We start from the raw sequence: 20,498 nt of genomic DNA on the forward strand, positions 1-20,498 counted from the left end.
AAACATGGATATAGCTATTGTATACATTTATATGTTTTAATAATTTCAAATTGCTATCTATCGTTTTTGTTGACTTTATTGAAAAAATTATGGTTACGAACGAATATATTTTAATAATTATTAATTAATATAATTTTTGGTTTCTTTTAAGAAACTATTTCTAGGCACTTGGGATATTAACATCAGTTTTTTGGTTTCTTTTAAGAAACTATTTACAGATATTGGACATTCTGCTTTCATTCTCTAGGACATCAGTCCTGGATTAGTATATATGTATTATTTTATATATATAATAAAATACATGCGCAAAACAACATATCATCCTAAAGAATTTTATATTTTTTGAATATTATATTATATACAAAATTATATATGAATATATATATGTATATGAATATAATGTAAAATGTGCGGATATTTAAAAACTTCGAGACAAATCGAATGGGTACCCTGATATCAGTAAAAAATTGACAAATTAATTTATTTTAACAGGAAAATAGCTTAGAATTAATTACTTGAAATTATATCGATTTATCTTGCAAAGTATTTGAATTGAAATATTTAAAATTTTGCTGTTATCGGGTTCGATTCGTCTCGAACAGTTGGTACCCGAGAATTATTTATACTCGCATATTTAACATTAGCTACAATAAAGATGCATGTATTTTATTATCCATAAATATAGTCGTTCGTAACCACATTTTCATAAAAAAATTGTTATATCCATCTATTTTCCAATAAAGAAATATAATTCTAAATAATAGAAGAACATGTTCTCTCGCGCAATTTTCAATCGCGTGAATTGAAGATAAATGGTAACTGTCGTTGATTCATTACCGAAATTATTGTTATCGGGAGCAGTCCGGAAGATCCGGAATTTTGCTCCTTCCTGCAGCGGTTCTAACGTTCAATGGATCACTTAACTTTTCTTTGCGAATTGATTTTGCAAAAACTGATAAAGAAACAAGACAAGTTGGTCGTTCTCCACTTTTAGGATCGTTCTTCTCTTTGTCGAATATTAACCAGCGTGTCACTCGGCGGAGGGAAGGTCTTGTTAAAATCGTTGAATCTATTATTCTCTATAAAACGTGGCAATTTTTATAACAATATTTAAAGGCTTTAAAGAGCCATTTTATTTTGTTAAAATAGTCATCCGCGAGATAGAATCTATATCTTATTGTTGATGGCGACATTCGTATAAAATCGCGTATTGGAAAATAAATCGGGCGGTGGATGCTATATCTCGAATGTCTGCCGAAATATCTTTGCATAAAATGATAGCAATTATATCGCGCGCGTATTGTAAGCTATAATTATTATAAAAATTACGCGTGTTACTATATGAATATTACGAATATCATCGGTTCATTTATTTGTCGCGTTTGTCCGAAAATTTTAAATGGCGATTTATTTTATAATTTAATCGTTGACGCACATCGAAACTTTGTCTATCTTTTTACGTTTTAAATTTTTTCTTTGAAAGTTTGCGCAAAATAGTGCACAAGTACTTTCTTCTACAATTAAAGACGATTGATAATTTTATTAATGACTCTTTTGATCGCTTTACATTATATAAATTTATTGAGCTTTATAATTGTATATCAATTATTAATAATAAATATCGCGTAATTAATCGTTGCTAAAAAGCCTTGTCTAGTCTAAAAATTTCTAGTATGTTTTTTATTATACGCATATTTTGGACATTTTCGTGTAATTCCCTGTAATAAATTATTTTAATTATTAAATTTCAATTTTATAAAAGGCGAAAGATTTATGTGATTTGAAGGGAAACCAGAGTAGATTATATTTTATTAAATTTATTTTTGTATATCATACTTATTATTTTGTTTATATTAGAATAAAAAGAAAAACAAAATAAATATCTCATTCTGAGGAAGAGGCAAAAGCCTATCCTCACATATTTTTCCTCCTCTATCGTATCTCCACCTTAACGAAGGCATTTGAGGCCGGGTGAGGAGGTTTGCGTACTTTAATGAACCTGAGAGCTATGCCGGCGGTAACATATAGCGTTTTCGAGTGAAGTAAGTTTGATCGCTCTGAGACCGATTAATAAATAAAATTCATAAACTCTGTCTTGGATTCTAGGGATTCTTAGGTTATTAGATTAAATAGAAATATGAGAAACATTTTATTTTTTAAGCCTTTTTTTGCCTGATTGATTAATCAGAGTAAAAAAATCTTGTGTTTTGAATATAAGCGGGATATACTTTATATTATTAATTATAAATATATTAATTAGATTCTCTTAAAACCTATATTTGGTCAAACATATATTTATAGCAAATTGGATTTAATCGCTCTCAAAGCGATCAAACTTGCTTTACTCGAAAACGTTAATAGTTATCGGTAGGGTCACCCATGCCGGACAGGTCGAAGGGGAAAAGTCAGACTAAGAGAGATACAGGAATTATTATATATTTATTGTATTAATATTTTTAAATAAAATAGAAGCAAAAAGAGAAGAAATCTAAAATTTTAATCTAAAGAGAAGAATATTTTTTTAGATACATTATTAAATACACGAGACAAAATGATGTGACAAATGGACATTGACCACACATTAATATTATATATGCAATATAATATATATATATATATATATATATATATATATATATATAAATTGATTTACAAACTATTGTATACTTAATGTAAAATTATTTTAACTTCAGTTTTTAAATTATATTACTGGTAATATGGTAAGAAAATTGCATATGCGTGCAGAGAATTTAGTTCGCGCATATTCTCGGGAGAATCTTAAGACATGATTCAATTATTTATGAAGTATGTGTGATACACAATCATGTGCGCACATTATTACACTTCCACGTTAATTTAAATTATTACATATAAATAAAGATAAGCAACGTTCTGCGCATGCAATGAAATAAAACACTATAAAATATCGCAGCATATTGTAAAATGCGTATATTGTATTGTACAAAGTATGATTCTGTTCTTCTTTTATAAATATATTGTTATGTTATTTCATACGTTTTCATATTCAAATATTTTTAAAAAAATCATAAATAAATTAAAATAAATTAAATAAATGACACGTAATTGGCTTAAGGATCTGTTACGCGATCATCAAACAATTTTTCCCCTAGAGAATGATCTTCACGATTGCATGTCGATTCTGATATGATCGACGCGAAACCATTAAATCGACGCTAATCCCGGATAATTCTTGAAGCGGCATTTCGCGCATAGAAACGAGATCGTTTCATTGGCGCGATGCAATGGCGGAGGCTGGATAAATGATAGACAATAATGAAACATTACGGCATAGCCAGTTTAAAACGACAATGCCAAAACTAAGTATTTGATACTATATTTCCTAATCTCATTTCTGTTTTCATCGAAATTATTATTTTGATATTAATTTGTCATTATGAAGTTACGATTCATCTACGACTTTTGTAAATAATGATCAAAATAGAGCATATCTTATGTTATCTCAATATATCTTTCTATTCATTTAAGAATGTATGTGACATATATCGAAATATTAACAAAAGCATTAGAATTTCATAGATTGTTCTACTATTTCTTCTGAATATTTGTGCAAAAACTAAGCACAATTCTCTTAATGGTTTGGAAGTTATTTAAAGTTACTATTGATTCTTATGGAAAATCGCCTATTGTAGCACTTATTTGACAAATCTGACAAAGAAAAAATATTACCAATAAAATAAAAATTTTCACATATATTAAGAAAATTCTAATAAATATTTCTGCAAAACTTGATTTAGATCAACTAATTCGTTTAAAAGTTATTTACTAAAAATTGTAGAAAATTATTATCTGTCTTTTTCTGTTTCTGCAAATTACTCGTTTATCATTGTTTTTTACAGTTGATTTCAGAAAGTATTCACGATCAAAAGTTTTTGCCATAAATTAAGAAGAATATTAATTACAATTATTTTCTTTTACGAAGACGTCAAAATCCATATTATTTTGTGATACTTTAATTTTTTTCATAACCCAAATTTATTTTTTTAATTTTTCAAACAGTATAAACGTAAGAAACATATTTTCTTTTTAATTTTGACAACTTTTTGCTACTATTATACATCCAGAACATCCTTAATTAACAAATACTAAAATTAAATTTATATTTTTAATGTATAATTAATTTTCCAAACTTTAAAAAAATATTTAATTGTAAAGCGCGTATCAAATTTAAATTAAAATAATATATGAGAAGATAATAATAATTTTATAATCTTTAAAAAGTGCTATATTAATTTATATTTCAATTTGTTAAATACATTCATTAAATCTTTACAAACTTTGCATAATTGTTTTATAGAAATATTTATTTTTGAAATTTTGCAATATTAATTGTCGAGTTTATATAATTATCTGTCATTTTATCCTTACATATTTAAATAAAAAATTGAATATTACATATACGTATATTTAAAGATGTTTTTGTACCAAAAACTAATAAATTAGTTCAGTTGGAATCTTTTTAAATCATACATATAAATCGTTAATCTTTACGTAATTAAAATCTTTGATTCTTCGAATTAATATTTTATGCGACAAAAATTATAAAAGCATAAAGCCACTTTTATCATTCGCTCGCTGCGCGATGTCTGGCCATAGCGCTGACATATTCCACTGACACAATAACACTCTTAATCGTCGATGGGAAAAAATTCGCATTTCCCTTTGGCCAAAGTTTTCGAATTGGCATGTATGTTCCCGAATTTTCGCGAAGAGTAAATGCGAATATCTTCCATCGTCATCTACGTTGTAACACCAGCGAAAACTCACGTCGTACTCGACGAGAAACGGAACGACTGTGTTTGGATTGTCGAACGGTTAAGCCGAAAAAGCCGCTCAACATCGAAAATGAATTTTCAAACGCGTATCGCATATTTTGTCCGGTACTTTTATAGTTCAATGACGCGTATCGTGCGCTGCTATGGGCAAGCTCAATTCGCTAATACCAACGTGACCGCAGACGGCTCTATCGACGTTGATATTGAGCGGTTTCGCGGCTCGACAGTTTTATATTGGTCGTAACAATTGAGAAATTAAAAGTACGCAAGATATATCAAATGAAATATTAAACTTAATTTTCATTTCGCAATAATAAATTATATGTCTTCCTTAATATATTGGACTTTGACTTGAGAAAATATTTATTCTCTGTAAATTTAATAGCGATTTTTAATGCGATTCATGCGTAAAATAAATAGAAATAAATTAGTTAGAATAATAATCAATTATAATTTTTAATTAATTTCTCTCTGCGATGATAAAATCCAATTCAACGATAATCTCATGGTCAAAAAAGCGATTTACAATTCATGATTAGTTACAACAACAAAGATCTTTGATGATCCGTGATTAATATATCTTTCCAACAATTACTTTTATCGCATCTGTAAATTTATGAAAGATGTTTCATCGCTATAGTGATCGTGATACGTATTTATGATGGAGAGCGAAAAATTAATCGTGACTTGCGGCAGTATATGATGCATAACAGTGAGTAGGCTTTACTTCCGGGCGTGATAAACGACGAAAAAAAAAAAATACGTATCCGAGCGAAATCGGATTTTATCGCGTGGATACGTAACGTAGTTCGTTGAAACGATACGTCCAACTCATGCGTGGAGTAAAATCGAAACGACCCGACGCGTTTCTGTTTTGTCCCCCTTTTTCTATTTCGCTCGTTTACGAACGAGGCAAAGTCGTTGGCGCCAATTTGATACATATCCTCTATTTTCATCTATAATTCCATCCAACTCTCTTCGCATCGGCGATCTTTATTGCGCTCGCCTAAATCGAGAGTTTCCAGTAAAATCGCGCACGGAGATTGTATCGCGCAAGCGCTAAATGTCCTGATAATCCGATAAAAAATATCGAAGAGAGATGGAGTGAATGAATGATTAAAATGTGTGACGCTTAAATATACAGTAATCATTCGTTGTGTACCACTCACCATTAGCATTGATTCCCATGCCATCCATCGAATTGGTAATGGAGGACGTCCATCGACACGGAAGTAATCCGCCGCGTATGCGCTTCGTCCGCTGCCTAAATCGGATACCTTAATGGTACATCCGCGACACACTATACAATTCCTGAAAAATATTCGAAAACATTTCTCTCTTGTAATTTCTGGTAAAACTCTTTCCCCCCCCTCTCTCTCTCTCTCTCTCTCTCTCTCTCGTTGTGTAATATATTCCGAAATATATTCCACCTCGCGAATTTTGAAGAGATGAAAAACAATAGAATTATTTTTTGATTAAATTAACACTTCCATTCTTTTATTATCGATGGCCATGAGATCGCTGCCAACTGTACAGCTGCAACATTTTATCGGTTTCTATCGAGTATACATATGGCTAAATGAATATGTGTTTGGGCGTACCTTTTATTTTTTATATTCTGCACGCGACAGTCATATTAAAAACAAACAAAGTTTATCGAAATATGCATCATACGAGCATAACTAAACTCTAGTCTTTCAATTTATAATTTTTCTTTTATATATTCTGGCCAAAAAAGTATTTTTAATTTATGTATATATATATTATTTGCGCGAATTAAATTTCATACATTTGTTATGTGATATTTTGCAAAAAGAGTTTTATCTTTTTTTATTATTTTATAATCTATTTCGTAATTAATCTTTTTCGATACAATAGTCATCACATAGTGTATTCTTTTATAAATATATATATTTATAAAAGAATACACTATGTGATGACTATTGTATCGAAAAAGATTAATTACGAAATAGATTATAAAATAATAAAAAAAGATAAAACTCTTTTTGCAAAATATCACACAACAAAGATATGAAATTTAAAATTTAATTCGCGCAAATAATATTTTTTCAACAATTATGACAGATGAAAAATAAAAAAATAAACAAAATATCGCAGCTATACAATTGACATACGAAGTCGTATCTTGCACTTTGCAAGCTCGCGTTTAAGCAGCTCGTGCATGTATTAGGATAGTTGTAGAGTGGAAAATGACGGTCTCGTTTAAAGTTTGAGCTGATTTGCGCGTAAATCTCACCGTTTATCACCGTTCCATTGTAAAAGAGAAATAGCTCATTGACGCGGCAATGGTTTAGTAGCGTCACTTTTATTTTAAACGATCTGATGAATACTTTCTTGTTGTCAACATCTGCAAATTGTGTCAGATTACCGGCAAGTTTTTCTACTTCTGGCACCGTAAAAGCATTCTCATAGCATTACTATATAGCTCGTCGGCTTTTTCTTTGCCCGAGTATCTGATAAATTTCTTTCAGTTATTATAAATACAAATATCAAAGACACTTGTCCATAAATCACGTATGAATTTCACCCCTTTTGCCTAGCTTCTTGTACCCTCGCTGCTGTCGCGACAACGATCGCGCCAAGGGGCATAATAATTAAGGTTCACGATTAGAGTTAATAATTCGAACACGTGACCCGAACCCCTCCGGCCTCTTTCTATCCCTCCATTGCCTCGCTTTTAATAGCTCTATGATATTGCTTGTCGTGCCGCGCTGCCGTCGGGTTCAAGGCTTTCCAAATCGCGCACAGGCTGGAAAAGCACGGTTTTAGGGGGCAAACGGAATCGTTAGGTATGTATATATAGAGACACTAGGAAAGAGGAATGAGATAAAACAATCGATCACTGTAATAAAGCAATCCCACCGTAATGCCGGAAGGCATGCTTTCGTACGCTTACAGAAAGACCGAATGGAGTATGCATTTGTTTGTTTGGTTGTTTGTTTGATGCGTGTAACGTTTTCGTCCAGCGATCATTGTGAAAAGCTGCAGACAGAGATTAAAGCGTTCTTTTTCGAATTTAAGATCAACGGAATTTAATGAATTCTCAAACACAAAGGCTATGCGAAAACTATGTTACAATATAATCGAATGTATTTGATTTTTCTGTTACGTCATTTTATAATTATTTTATAGAAGTATTTTTAATTTTCTTTTAATTTTTCAATATATATAAGTAATTATATCTATAAACGTTGCCTTTACCATATTTATCGCGGCAACATAAAAAATAGAAAAGTTGTCGGAGATATCTGTTGTTTTATTCTCAGTGTATATACGCGCTATCATATTCTCGCGGAGAAGATTGACGGTTTCTCTGCTGTACGTGCGTTTAGTTTTGCTTACGAAACAGCACGAACCCATAATACGGCAAACAACAAGCGGCTCATTAATGAGCAAACGCTCAAAACAACTTATGGGAAACAACGTAAGCTTACCTCGTGGCGAGGTCCCGATGCACGAAGTCCATTTCCTCAAGATACTTCATGCCGGATGCTATTTGCGTGGCCATGTAAACCAATGTGCCGAAACTGCAACATGAAGAACGGGTCGGTTATATGTCGTGAAGTTTACTCGTAGAAACTCTCCTCAATATATACATAGACGAAGGCGTTTGTAGCGGTAAGGCCACAAACGCTCAACCGTGTTAACTCGACGACCCGTGATAGTCGAACGACATTTTTAATGCAAAAAAAAAATTAAATGTTTCCCCGTTGCACTTAAACTACTTTATAAAGCAAAAATTTAACTCTTCGAATGAAGTTTATCAAACTGTCTTCTTTCATATATGAAAGCACGTATTGTCTTTTGTAATTTCGAGAAAAGATGCAAATTTTTATAACAAAGAAATATTTTTGTACATTTTCCTTTATACTGACCTTGATTAAATTAGTTAAATTTAATATTTTCCACTTGTCAATTTTTGCGAAAAATTACAAAAATCTCTTTACTTTCAAAAATTTGTTCTTGTATTATTTCTATTTTTTTGGTAATCGAATTTAAAAATTGGACAAAGTGCAACAAGCGTACGCGCGTTAGTTACGATTAAGCGTTTGCGTTTGTGGAAACGTATGTAGGTAGATACGTTTTTACTATTTACACACTCCTGGTACGTATATAGGGCGCAAACCATTTATGGAACGACCCTGTATGCTATTTCTACGAGAGATATACGTCGATAGAGTCGTTTTGATGGTAGCGTGTCGTCCTTCTACGTTTAACGTTGTTACGACATGAACGTGTATATCATATATGCCAAACGAGAAATAATATATAAAATAGTTATAAGAAAAAGGCTATATTCGGTCGATTGATACATCAATATTCTTATTTTATTCACCATAAATAAAGACGTCCGTTGTTGTAACATGAGAATGTAATAATTTATTCAAGAACACAAGATGTCGTATATAAATATACCTCGTGACGTTAATATTAATAACATTATTTTAGCAAAAATATCGAAATCAAATATATCCAATTTTTATATAAGATATTAATTGCATAAATAAATTAATCTAAATCTATCAAATTCTTTAATAATATAATTACTGAGAATACACAAATTATTAACGGAGTTTGAGACCTATTATGCTGTGCAAAAATTTTCCAGACGATTCAGCATCGCGAATCTTAAAGCTGCATCTGTGACATCGACCTAATGCAATTTGGTGTAGAAAACGTATTAAAAAATTGAAATTATTCTGTCTATCCTAAATATTAGATTCATTCGGCGACAAACTGGCCGTAATTAAAAGATGACTGGTAAAAATAAATGAAAACGACTTCGTTTATAAACAAACGGCACAATACATATGTCGACAATTTAATTAACCACTTTGGGAATATTGTCCCAGATGTGGCTGTTAAACGCAAGTTATTCAAATGCGCCGGCATTTGAGAGCCGCGCGCAATTAAATCGCATGGATGCGGGTAATTCGCGCGAACAATTTTAGCACGGATCTTTTTAAAAATTATACACGGAGAAATGTGCATATATGCCATTTCGATTAACGGCAGCTGTTTCGTTTCGTAATGATATGTATATTAAGGATGTTCTGCATGTACAATAGTAGCAAAAAAATAAAAAGAAAACATGTTTCTTATGTTTATACTATTTGAAAAATTAAAAAAATAAATCCGGGTTATGAAAAAAATTAAAGTACCACTAAATAATATGGATTTTGACGTCTTTGTAAAAGAAAATAGTTGTAATTAATAATAAATTTTCCTAATTTACGGCAAAAATTTTTGAATTTCGTGAATATCCTCTGAAATCAACTGCAAAAAACAATGAAAAACGAGTAATTTGCAGAAAGTGAAAAAGAGACAGATAATATTTTTCTACAATTTTTAGTAAATAACTTTTAAACGAATTAGTGGATCTGAATCAAGTTTTACAGAAATATTTATTAGATTTTTCTTAATATATGTGAAAATTTTTATTTCATTGGTAATATTTTTTCCTTGTCAAATTTGTCAATACGTGTTACAAGGCGATTTTCCATAAGAATCAATAATAACTTTAAATTTCAATAATTTCCAAACCGTTAAGAAAATTGTGCTCAGTTTTTGCACAAATATTCAAAAGAAATAGTAGAACAATCTATGAAATTTTAATGCTTTTGTTAATATTTCGATATATATGACACATACATTCTTAAGGATTATTAAAAAAAAAATCACAAAATAAATACGCACACGCGTTGACATAAAAAAATATACGGAATAAATATTACAAAATAAAAAAATATATATATATATAATGAACTATTGTGCTCACGACTGTGATTGTGGAATATTTTATTCGCATTGCATATACGCGAATTATTGAATATCTCGCGCATCGATGTTTTCCGCGGCACTCGATGGGAACAAAGCGAGATCTCCGGCGGTGGCTGCTTCATCTCGCGCGAAAGCTGAAAACGTGCGGGAAAACACGCTCCGCCGACACCTGTCACGAGCAACGATGATCCTCTCCGTCGCTCACCTCTCATTTTCAGCCGATTTCTCGTATTTCGAGTACTTTCCGCGTAGTCCTGGCAATCGCGCGTTTTCACGCGCCCTCCGGACGTGATTGGAACTGACTGGTTCTTCGTGGCGACAGAATAAAACAAAAATTTGCACGATCGCGCGTTCGACCGGGACGCCTATTGTCGCGCTGCTCCAATGCTTTCATCGTTCATTTATGGTAACGAACAATATAGTCATTCTACATCATGCGATTCATTCCTCGATTTATTCCATGCTTTCGCGATATACTATATAGTATATTAGCAATTTGTCATTAAACATTTCTCGATAAAGACACTCTACAATTATTAGCGCACATAAGCTCCTTGATAAATTTTTATTTATATAATTAATTTAATCCATCAATCAGCAAAATTGTTAATTATTGAAATGGATTTACTATCAATAATTTATTGAAAGTGATACTATATAATGAGCACTACAACTTATTCGAAAATATGGGAATGTTATCAAAGTAAAATTTAGGACACGTCGAAATATGGTTAATTGATTTTATGTCAGAATGATGATTGCATAATTGTATAATATCTATTTTGAATGATATTTACTTCGAATGTCGTAACGCCAATTGGTAGTGTGCGTTAAAACGGGCATTGATAATATATCGCTTTTAAAATGATGCGATGGTACCAATGTTACAAATTATTCCGTACCACAATATCAAATTTGTGCTCACATTAAATTATGTTAATTACTCGAATAACGATCGTATCCGCGATACATATGCATTTTTCGTTATATAGCTCTGGTCGCGTGCGAATCGAATTCCCCAACGATCTCTCAAAAACGTATAATGGTACGTATTTATGGACAACCGAGGACTATTATGGTACATTCTCAAAATATACGTTAGCATCTAAAGTATAAAGCTACGTGATCATCGATATTCTAGCAATCATTACATGGAAACATCACGTATATCATTAAAAATCATCGCGTTTAAGAATTAATAATATCAATTAATTAATGCAAAAATTAAAAAGTTAAAAAATATCGTGATTATCGTTTACCTGAGCGTTTTAGCCATGTGCAAATTCGATGTCTCGGCGATGTGACTTTGCAGATATTGATTTAAATCCCCGTACTCGCCGTTTTCCAATACGATACACATGGGATCGTCCTCGAGGCTGGCACCAAGTAGCCGCGCGACATTTCGATCGACGAGTCGTACTAGCCTCTTTGCTTCCTGTTGAAATTCTATCCTAGAAAACACATGAAGCGTCCAAAAGTATGTAACATTTCTATGGTGCATGGCGATACCAAAGCCACGAGTATATAATATGTGCGTGTGTGTGTCGAAAATAATGCAGGTATTCCGTTCTGGTCTTGCTCACTTGTTTTTCGAGAGTTTGCTCTCTTGCGAAGAAAAAAGAACGGAGAAAAGTGATGCGAAAGGACGAAGGAAAAGCAGACACTTATCGGGAAAAGTATATGAAAAATAAAGACGAAAACACTGTGACTATTTTGCTGCATGTATAGTAATAAATAAATAAATTCTACTAAAACTAAATTGTTTCATATAATGATAAGGGTTCGACAAATTGCATTAAAATAGGAATTTATGTATTTATATTTTTCTAAATTTTTGATATTCGTAAGATGGCCGGTTCGTAAAGCATTACAAAGAAAATGTATTACATGCAATGATGTTAATCAATCATTTCAAATAATCAATTCGGTTCAGTATGATATCTATGCAATTATTAATTAAAAAATTGTATTCTTTTTTATTAAAACTTTTCTATATTTCAATTTTATTATGTGTGTATTTTTATAAACGAGTATGCGTTCATATAAAAAAATACAAATTAATTTCGGTTATACATATACATATTTATTAAGATCCATTGATAAAATATCGTGTGAGTCAGGGTACACAATTTTATACTTTGCGTTAATTCTTGAAAAATATATTAAACCGTCAAATTATTTTATATTTACAAAATACGCGCATATGAGGCGTCATCTAATTATAATAAAAATATCAAGGTGGCAGAAAACGTCTTGATTGTTGCATCGAAAAATTCAATTGTCAGATAATCGAAATAAAATCAAGGAACGAAAATCTATCAGGACGGTTAGATTGACAGACTTTTCCGGAATGTCGTAGCCGTATAGACGAATGGATGTAGAAAAGAATAAAGGCCGAGGACGATGGCGCTCTAACATGAGTTGCATCCGCTTTTCGCGACGACACGGGTTTCGCGGGCTTTTCCCAGTCGGCGAAATGTGTTTTGTAGACAATGCCATCCGTGATCCTGTCTACGGGGATCATCCTTTCGCGACGACAACGCGTCGTCGGGGGATGGCGAATTCGGTACGACACGCTCCGCCGCCTGTTTCCATCTCAATCGGCCTATTTCGTGAGTGAAAATCGCAATTGTCCGAAGAACAAAACGTCACTGTAGCGGTATCGCCAATGCAATAAAAAATCTTTTATTGGCTGACGTGTAGTACTCATCGAGTTGCGAGAGCCTTCGTCCGAATTGGAATTCTATACTCTGTCGAAATAGATATAAAAATGTGTCTTAAAATAAAATAAATTAATATGATGTGTAAAGTTATAAACGTGATACTTTACAACAATTTATAATATTTTTATAATTATAACACTTTATATATAATCATTGTATAATTATTAAATTATTTTTTTTTTTTTCATACATGCACATAAATATTGTTAAATAAAATATTTGGCACGCGCGATATTGCTGTAATCAGTGATCACGGATTTTCAAATATTCCTCTGAAAAAAGCTGGGATGAAGCGTATATACAGTATACACACGCTGATTCGTTAAGTAGGTTATAATAGTGGATTTAAGCGAGGAACATACATAGGGGAAAATTGCGTTAATACCGTTCATAAATAATATTCAGCGTAAACAAAATTATTTATTGACAAATATTACATATTGCCGATCGGTAAATTTCATTTTATAGAGAAAAGACGGTTTAAATACGAGAATTTTTGTATTTTCAATTTTCTAAAGACACATCAAATTTGCGTTGCTTCATGAAAAATTATAGTGACGCGAACACGCGTAGAGACGAGCTATTCGATTACGTGCCAATCATCGATCGCTTAAAGCTCTTTCCCATTATCCGGCCGCATCTACTTAATGCGCGTGTCATTATATTCGGAATCACTTTGTGCCGCTTATTGAATTTCGCTGTTAAATGCGACGCTCTATAATCTATTGGAATAATTTTTTATCATTAGATCTACATGTACTATGTGTTTCGTTTTATTCACGGTATATAGCGGTTATCTTAAGATCAAAGCTCTGTACAAATGCATACGTTTACAAAAAAGTAAGCATAGTTCAATGCTTTTAGCGCGATAGTGTCAAAGTGCAAAGTGATTAAAATTAATCAATGGACAGATCTATTATTATATTAATAGTTATTGTATTATATTAATATTATATTATATTATATTATATTAATATTATTATATTAATATTATTCTTATATTATATATTATTATATTAATACATATTGATATATGATAAATACGAGAAGAGAATTATACGCTATCGTATTAAACTATTTATTATTAAATTATTTGTGATCCAAGAATAAAATATTTACGAAAAATAATATAATTTCTCATAATATAAAAAGAATAATACTTTACACACACGTACACGCACATTAAAAACTTTTAAAATAACGATTGCGATGAAACTTCAAAAATTTAATTAAGAATATGACTTACCTGAGAGTATCGGAAGAGCCTGGTTTCAAGGATTTAACAACAACCAAATCGCTGGAAGTATTCCTAAAGAACTCATCGTATCCAGGAAACCTATCGACTTCGCAGAGATGAACATCGCCGAAGTAGCCGCAGCCGAGATTTTCAACAATGTTGAGTTTCTCTCGCGGAAAATCGAGGATGCACTCGGGTATTTCGTCTTCTTCTTCCGTCAACATATCTTCCGGACTATAACTAGTCACACTGCTGGAGGCTTTCGCGCTCATCGGAGGTGGTGTGCTCGGTGTCGGTGAGGGTGGCAGTGGTGGTAGAGGACTCTGCGATGATATATGCGTAATAAAAATGATCATTTTTCGTCGATTACTATTATGTATAATGTCAACTAGTTTGACGTTCCAAGTAAATATTTTTACTTTTATTCATCAAATAAAATCCATCAAAATATATAAAAAATATATTGCTACATAAATAAATAAAAATAAATACTTTTTCGTTATCTCTCTAAAAATATTTCACAGAGATTAAATTAAACGTAAAGTTAAATCGAGATAAGATTAGTTTTTGATCTCGCTGCTTTACAAGATACATATATAATGCTTCGTGCGCAACATTGGAGAAATATATCTAGATTAATATGTATGTGTAGGAATAAAATATATGTCCGCATTATATATAAACATGCTATAATAGTAGTAAAATAACGCGAAATGTAATCACGCGAGCGAGAGATATATCTGTTGCACAATATTTTGCGTTTCTATAAATTGATCGGATCTCATAGTATAATCAAAGAAAAATACATGCACGCCTCATGGAACTGCCATAATCAATAACCACTCCCTTTACATTATCGCTCTATAATTTGTGTATGCCCACGAAAGACGTTTTCTTCGCGGTAGTTGATGATATGATTGATAGTGCCCCGTTGTTTCCTCGTTTTTCGGTCATTAATCCTCATAATTCACAGGATAAAGTATTTTGCGTCGTGCATATTGTGGAGAATAAACAAGTATCGTTGAAAACGAGATTAGATATCGGAATGGATACAATAGTATCTATCATCGAAATACAATATATTTTATGCAATAATATTGTGGTCTTTTTAAAAAGATATTCGAAAAAAAATTTACAAATAATGCTTCAAATAATTTCTATAAAAAATGATCAACAATACTTTTATAACAATTTCACATTGCGCTTTATCGTCCCGGCAAAAACTCCGCGTACGTTTAGATTGGCGTACAGCGGGAAAAATTGAAAAGTCAAGCGGTATAATATTCGAATTAACCTCGTGATTTACGATAAGTAAGCCCCAGTGGCCGGTTTTACAAGGTTGCCTCCCTTTCGGCGATCGTGACGGAGATCCGACGGTCACGAGACGGCGTTTGACACAGTTTCGCATTTCGAAGTACCCCGGCATTAATGCTACAGGAAGACTTAATCGGCCCGGGATCGCATGTCTACCGTACATTTTTGCGACTCACCTTACAGATCTCCGTACTGGCGTAATACTTTTCCGGAGGTGGTGGTATGGGCGGCGGGTTAGGCGGATATTCTTGGACCGCCGGAATTGGCCTGGCAAGATTGATCGTCGAGTTAAGTAGGAGGGGAATAATCGGCTGCACCACCTCGGTGATCCCTGTCCGAGCGAAAGGAATGGAAAAATTCGTCAAAGTTAAAAATATAATCACGGCGCTTGGCCATCGTCGAGAGAAATTGCCGCCCGCAACGTCTTTTCATTCTTTCGCATCGAGTTTCAAAGTTTCGGCAGATCGTTACCATTTTTTAACGAGACTCTGCCGCGAAACTCGTCAGCTAACTGCAGCGAATAAAGTACTTTTGCAAACTCGTAGGCGACGAGAAGACTGACAGTGAGAGGAAGGGAGAGAGAGAATATCTCTCTATTCCAGTTTATTACAATATTATTGTTATAGGTATCGTTTCTCCACGCACATAAAATTCCATAAAGAAATGAAAAATGAAATGCAATCTGTCAATGAGTGACAGTGCGATGTTGCTTCAGTTAATTGATCAAAGATCCCGGTCTAATTCGATTAAACAAGGTCGCGGCAAACAGTTTCTCTGCAGACTGTGGCTGGCCGTTCTGTCCAGCAAGCTGTGCCAACTACGAGATAGCAACGGAATAGTTTGTCGACTATTCCAACTACGTCGTGCAGCCGCGGTGAAACCAGAAGCACAGAGATTCGAACCACGGCTTGACCGTCTCACTCGGGACAGCCCGTTAGAATTCTCGCGATAACGCGAAACTATCCGTGTCGAAGTCGACGGATACGAAAGTGAAAACGTCTTCGGTGAAATGGAACGTAATCGATATGCGAATTGACGTTTGATACTATCGCCATTCGAAGATTATAAATCAACTTCCATCAGAACTTATCAATTAATAATACTTGACAGATCGCGCCAATCATTGAAGGTAAATATACAAAAAAATATATAATAACAGAGAAACAATAAAAATCGAAGCATTTGCATTATTGATAAAATTGGCAGAACAAGTTGTAAGAGTTCAGCGCCGCGAAAGAAGTTTTCAAGTTCAACAATAGATTCGATTTCCTCTTAAGCTCTCTCCATCGACAGTTGAATCTGCATGATAGACTTTCACTAGACTGATAGACTAGATTCACGCGTATATTGCGGACACAAACAAAGAAATACTTATTGTTAGAGCATCTTTTAATGTTGCTACTAACCGGTATAATCCGTGACAGTTTTGTGCAATTGCGGCGTCGTGGTGCTGTAGGCGGCTGGTTGATACTGCGCTGGAAGTGGGGGGCAAATTGGTCCCTTGTCCTCGCCCTCCTCCGCCACGGAGACCTGCGGCCGAATATCGAGCGTTATCGTTAATGCACCTGACATTTATGCACACGCCGGGTATATCGCGTGGCAAAAGCGATATATTGTCGGTTAATATCCCTCCTTCTGTCCCCTCTCCCATTTTCTCCATCCTCTTTCTCGCTCTCCCTCGCTGAACTCTTGCTCTCTCCTCAAAATATTCATAATAACTAAAAGCAAAAGGGGAACAGGGATTCCCAAGAGATTGCGCGCGTCTGATTATTGTTGTATTCAGTATTGCCGAAGCAGAGCGAATATATCCATTTGGCCTACTGATTTGTTTTACGTATTGGCAATAGCCGATAAAATTTTATTTTACGGCACTCGCGATACACACTCTAGCGAACAGATCGAATAGGTGTGAAGACGAATATAAACTTATATTTTTATCATCAACACGAAGAGAAAATAATTCCCTTGATATTCGCAAGGTTCTATAAATTTATCCCAATATTAAAATATCGCAATATCAAAATAATTTAAATTTAAATATTACGCAAATATATTCCAGGTAAATGTGTAATTAATATAATATAAAATAGATAAGTGAAAATGAGATCTCTTCCTGTCACAGCTCTGAGATATATTATATTATTTTCACGTAGAAAATTTGGCTCTTTCAAAAACTCGACCTCGCGAGATATATCTAATAAATAAAGAAGAACTAAGTTTGGCGAAAATACATCAAATTTGAATTTAATAAAAAAAAAAAAAAATTTAATAAAAGTCGAGAAACACGGATATTTGATGGCAAGGTATTTTTGACACTGTGGCGTAGCTGCGCTTTTCTCATTTAACGGGATTTGTTATGGTTTTTTCATCTAAAACATGACGTGAAATCGCGCATCAGTGTTCCCGTAAAGGTCTTATCTCGCGTCACTTTCTCTCGACGCCTTTATCTCGGTTCGCGAACCGTACGAGGACCGCTTCTCGACTACCGGACGATCGAGTCCGACATGCCACCTCAGGAAATTAGCAGTTTTATTATAACAAACAATCCAGGATGTCTCCCCCAGATATCAAGAGGAGGGAGGACGTTCGTCTCCGCTCTCTTTCGCGCAGTTCGATAAGAGGCTCGCGAGGGAACGCGATGAGAATCGCACGTATGCTTGTGTGCGTGAGTGGCGATATAATATCCATTGATTTTTGCGATGCCGCCGGCGTGAATGTCGAGGCTGACTCGCGTAGGGTTGGGTGTTAATTTCCGTTTAGGGAACGTTAGGGGGTGCGAGACTAGTGAGATGCTGCGCGACGCGGCCGTTAAGATAAGATAACCACTTAGCCATCGGGATTCTACGCGAATCTCACCACTCTCCAGCCCTCTTTTGCACTGTCTCGCCGACGTACATTACACACATACACACACGCACACACTGCCCGCAGCTTCTATCTTTCCCGATCGCTCGCATTTCTAGTACAAGAATCCGCTTCCCGTCCCATTCGCCTTGCCCATCTAACATTTCTTTCTCCATTAGAGCTATCTAAAGTCCTGTCGCAACTTCTCGTGCCCTTATGCTCGGGCATTTTAATGTCGACGTCTCATTCTCGTTGATCGGATGCCGAAACGGTCTCGGTTGCGCGCGATGATAGTTTGTGGAAGTATTATTGTTATCAGAGAGATGATATCCAATTTGTGCGGCTTTGCTTATCGTCGCGCGGATAGTCTACAATGTAACGATTCACGACGCAATAAAACAAGTTTCTGGCTCAAAGTTATTAATGACGGTCGGTTCAGATCGATTGTAACAAATCAGCTGATTGCATGATTGAGTGTTGTTGCGCGACTCTTGACATTTATTATTGAGATAAAAGGTTTATTTTCATATCGCTGGTCTAGCGTGAAATCTTGACTGTGAGAATATACACGTCATACATAGCCAACGAGGGGGAAGAGATGTGTGAGAGATGAATGACTGTTAAGAATTTATTAATATATAAAGTTGTGGAAGAGCGCATTAAAACAAGTTAACGATATATGGAACAAGCTGAAATAAACTCGATTATATTTTTAACGATAGAAAATAAAGTTTTAAAAATAAACACCTCGCACTATCGCACCTATTCATTACCTTTTTTTTATATTATCCAGTTTAAACTTTAAACAACCTTAAGATAATAAGTTTTACAGAGTTCATGGCTGTAATATTTTTACAAGTATGAGCTGCATATTTAACGCGCGCGCGCGCGCGCGCCTTTGATGAAAATTTTCTTTCGCATTCCTTTAATAATGCGTTAATGAGATCATTACTTATTTGACGATTAAGCTTGGAGAGAAAGATTTTTATCGACATTAATGACTTTACAGAAGGAATATTCCTTTATATGAGTGAGACTCGCGAAATAATCCAACATCTCTTCCTTTCATATGTGGTACATCAATCGAGCGTGTAAAATAAGGAGCCCACGTGCTAAATCCATGTATCTGTGACCCTCTTCGTAAATCCGGACACGTTCGATCGGCCGTAGGATGCTTTTATCAGCGTATCAGTCGTTTGCTATTGTCTCATGCCAAAAGAGAGATCGCTTTGATATCTTTTTTCTTAAGTTTGGTATTCTGAACAGAATATCGTCTGGCGAAATAAATTACTGCTGTTAGATAGATAGAGAGAAAGAGAGAGACGTATACAGCTAACACGCGCACACGTTCCGCGAGATTTATCGAAGCGGCGTATTTGTTCAGAGATATTGCGTGTTTGCCTGCATACTAATCACGTATCGAATTCAACCGCGATTACGAGATCGGCAAACGATAGCGCACCGAGTAATCTTTTAACGAGGCAGCTGAATTAAAGGTGCGTTTATAAATTGAGTAGATTATTGGTAATTTATACACGCGCACCGTTTCCCGTCAACTTGTGGGATACACATAGGACGTGAAATCTGATTTTGACTGAATCTTATTTTTTTCGTCATCGTGCACGTATTACGATTTGCGCGATGTATGCGCGATTAATGAGCGCGCAATTTTATCATGCAGAAAAAGAGAAACACATAAAACGGGTATGTTGAAATTTTGCGATGCGCGCGGTACATTTTATATATAATATTTATATTTATATG

At 34.0% G+C, this 20,498-nt stretch overlaps 1 protein-coding gene across 2 annotated transcripts in view; it reads right to left on the reverse strand.

Annotated features, from left to right (window-relative positions):
* The window catches only part of LOC126853357 (discoidin domain-containing receptor 2), a 177,845-nt gene that overhangs the window by 11,269 nt on the left and 146,078 nt on the right, over positions 1 to 20,498 (reverse strand). For both annotated transcript variants that reach the window (XM_050599009.1, XM_050599008.1), the window contains 6 exons: positions 17,297 to 17,420; positions 16,067 to 16,221; positions 14,586 to 14,899; positions 11,876 to 12,067; positions 8,270 to 8,362; positions 5,984 to 6,125 (listed from right to left, as the gene is read on the reverse strand). In XM_050599009.1, the coding sequence (XP_050454966.1) occupies positions 5,984 to 6,125; positions 8,270 to 8,362; positions 11,876 to 12,067; positions 14,586 to 14,899; positions 16,067 to 16,221; positions 17,297 to 17,420 (1,020 nt within the window). The remainder of the gene's footprint in view (positions 1 to 5,983; positions 6,126 to 8,269; positions 8,363 to 11,875; positions 12,068 to 14,585; positions 14,900 to 16,066; positions 16,222 to 17,296; positions 17,421 to 20,498) is intronic.

The sequence above is a fragment of the Cataglyphis hispanica genome, chromosome 12, assembly GCF_021464435.1.
Source record: "Cataglyphis hispanica isolate Lineage 1 chromosome 12, ULB_Chis1_1.0, whole genome shotgun sequence".
NCBI lineage: Eukaryota > Metazoa > Arthropoda > Insecta > Hymenoptera > Formicidae > Cataglyphis > Cataglyphis hispanica.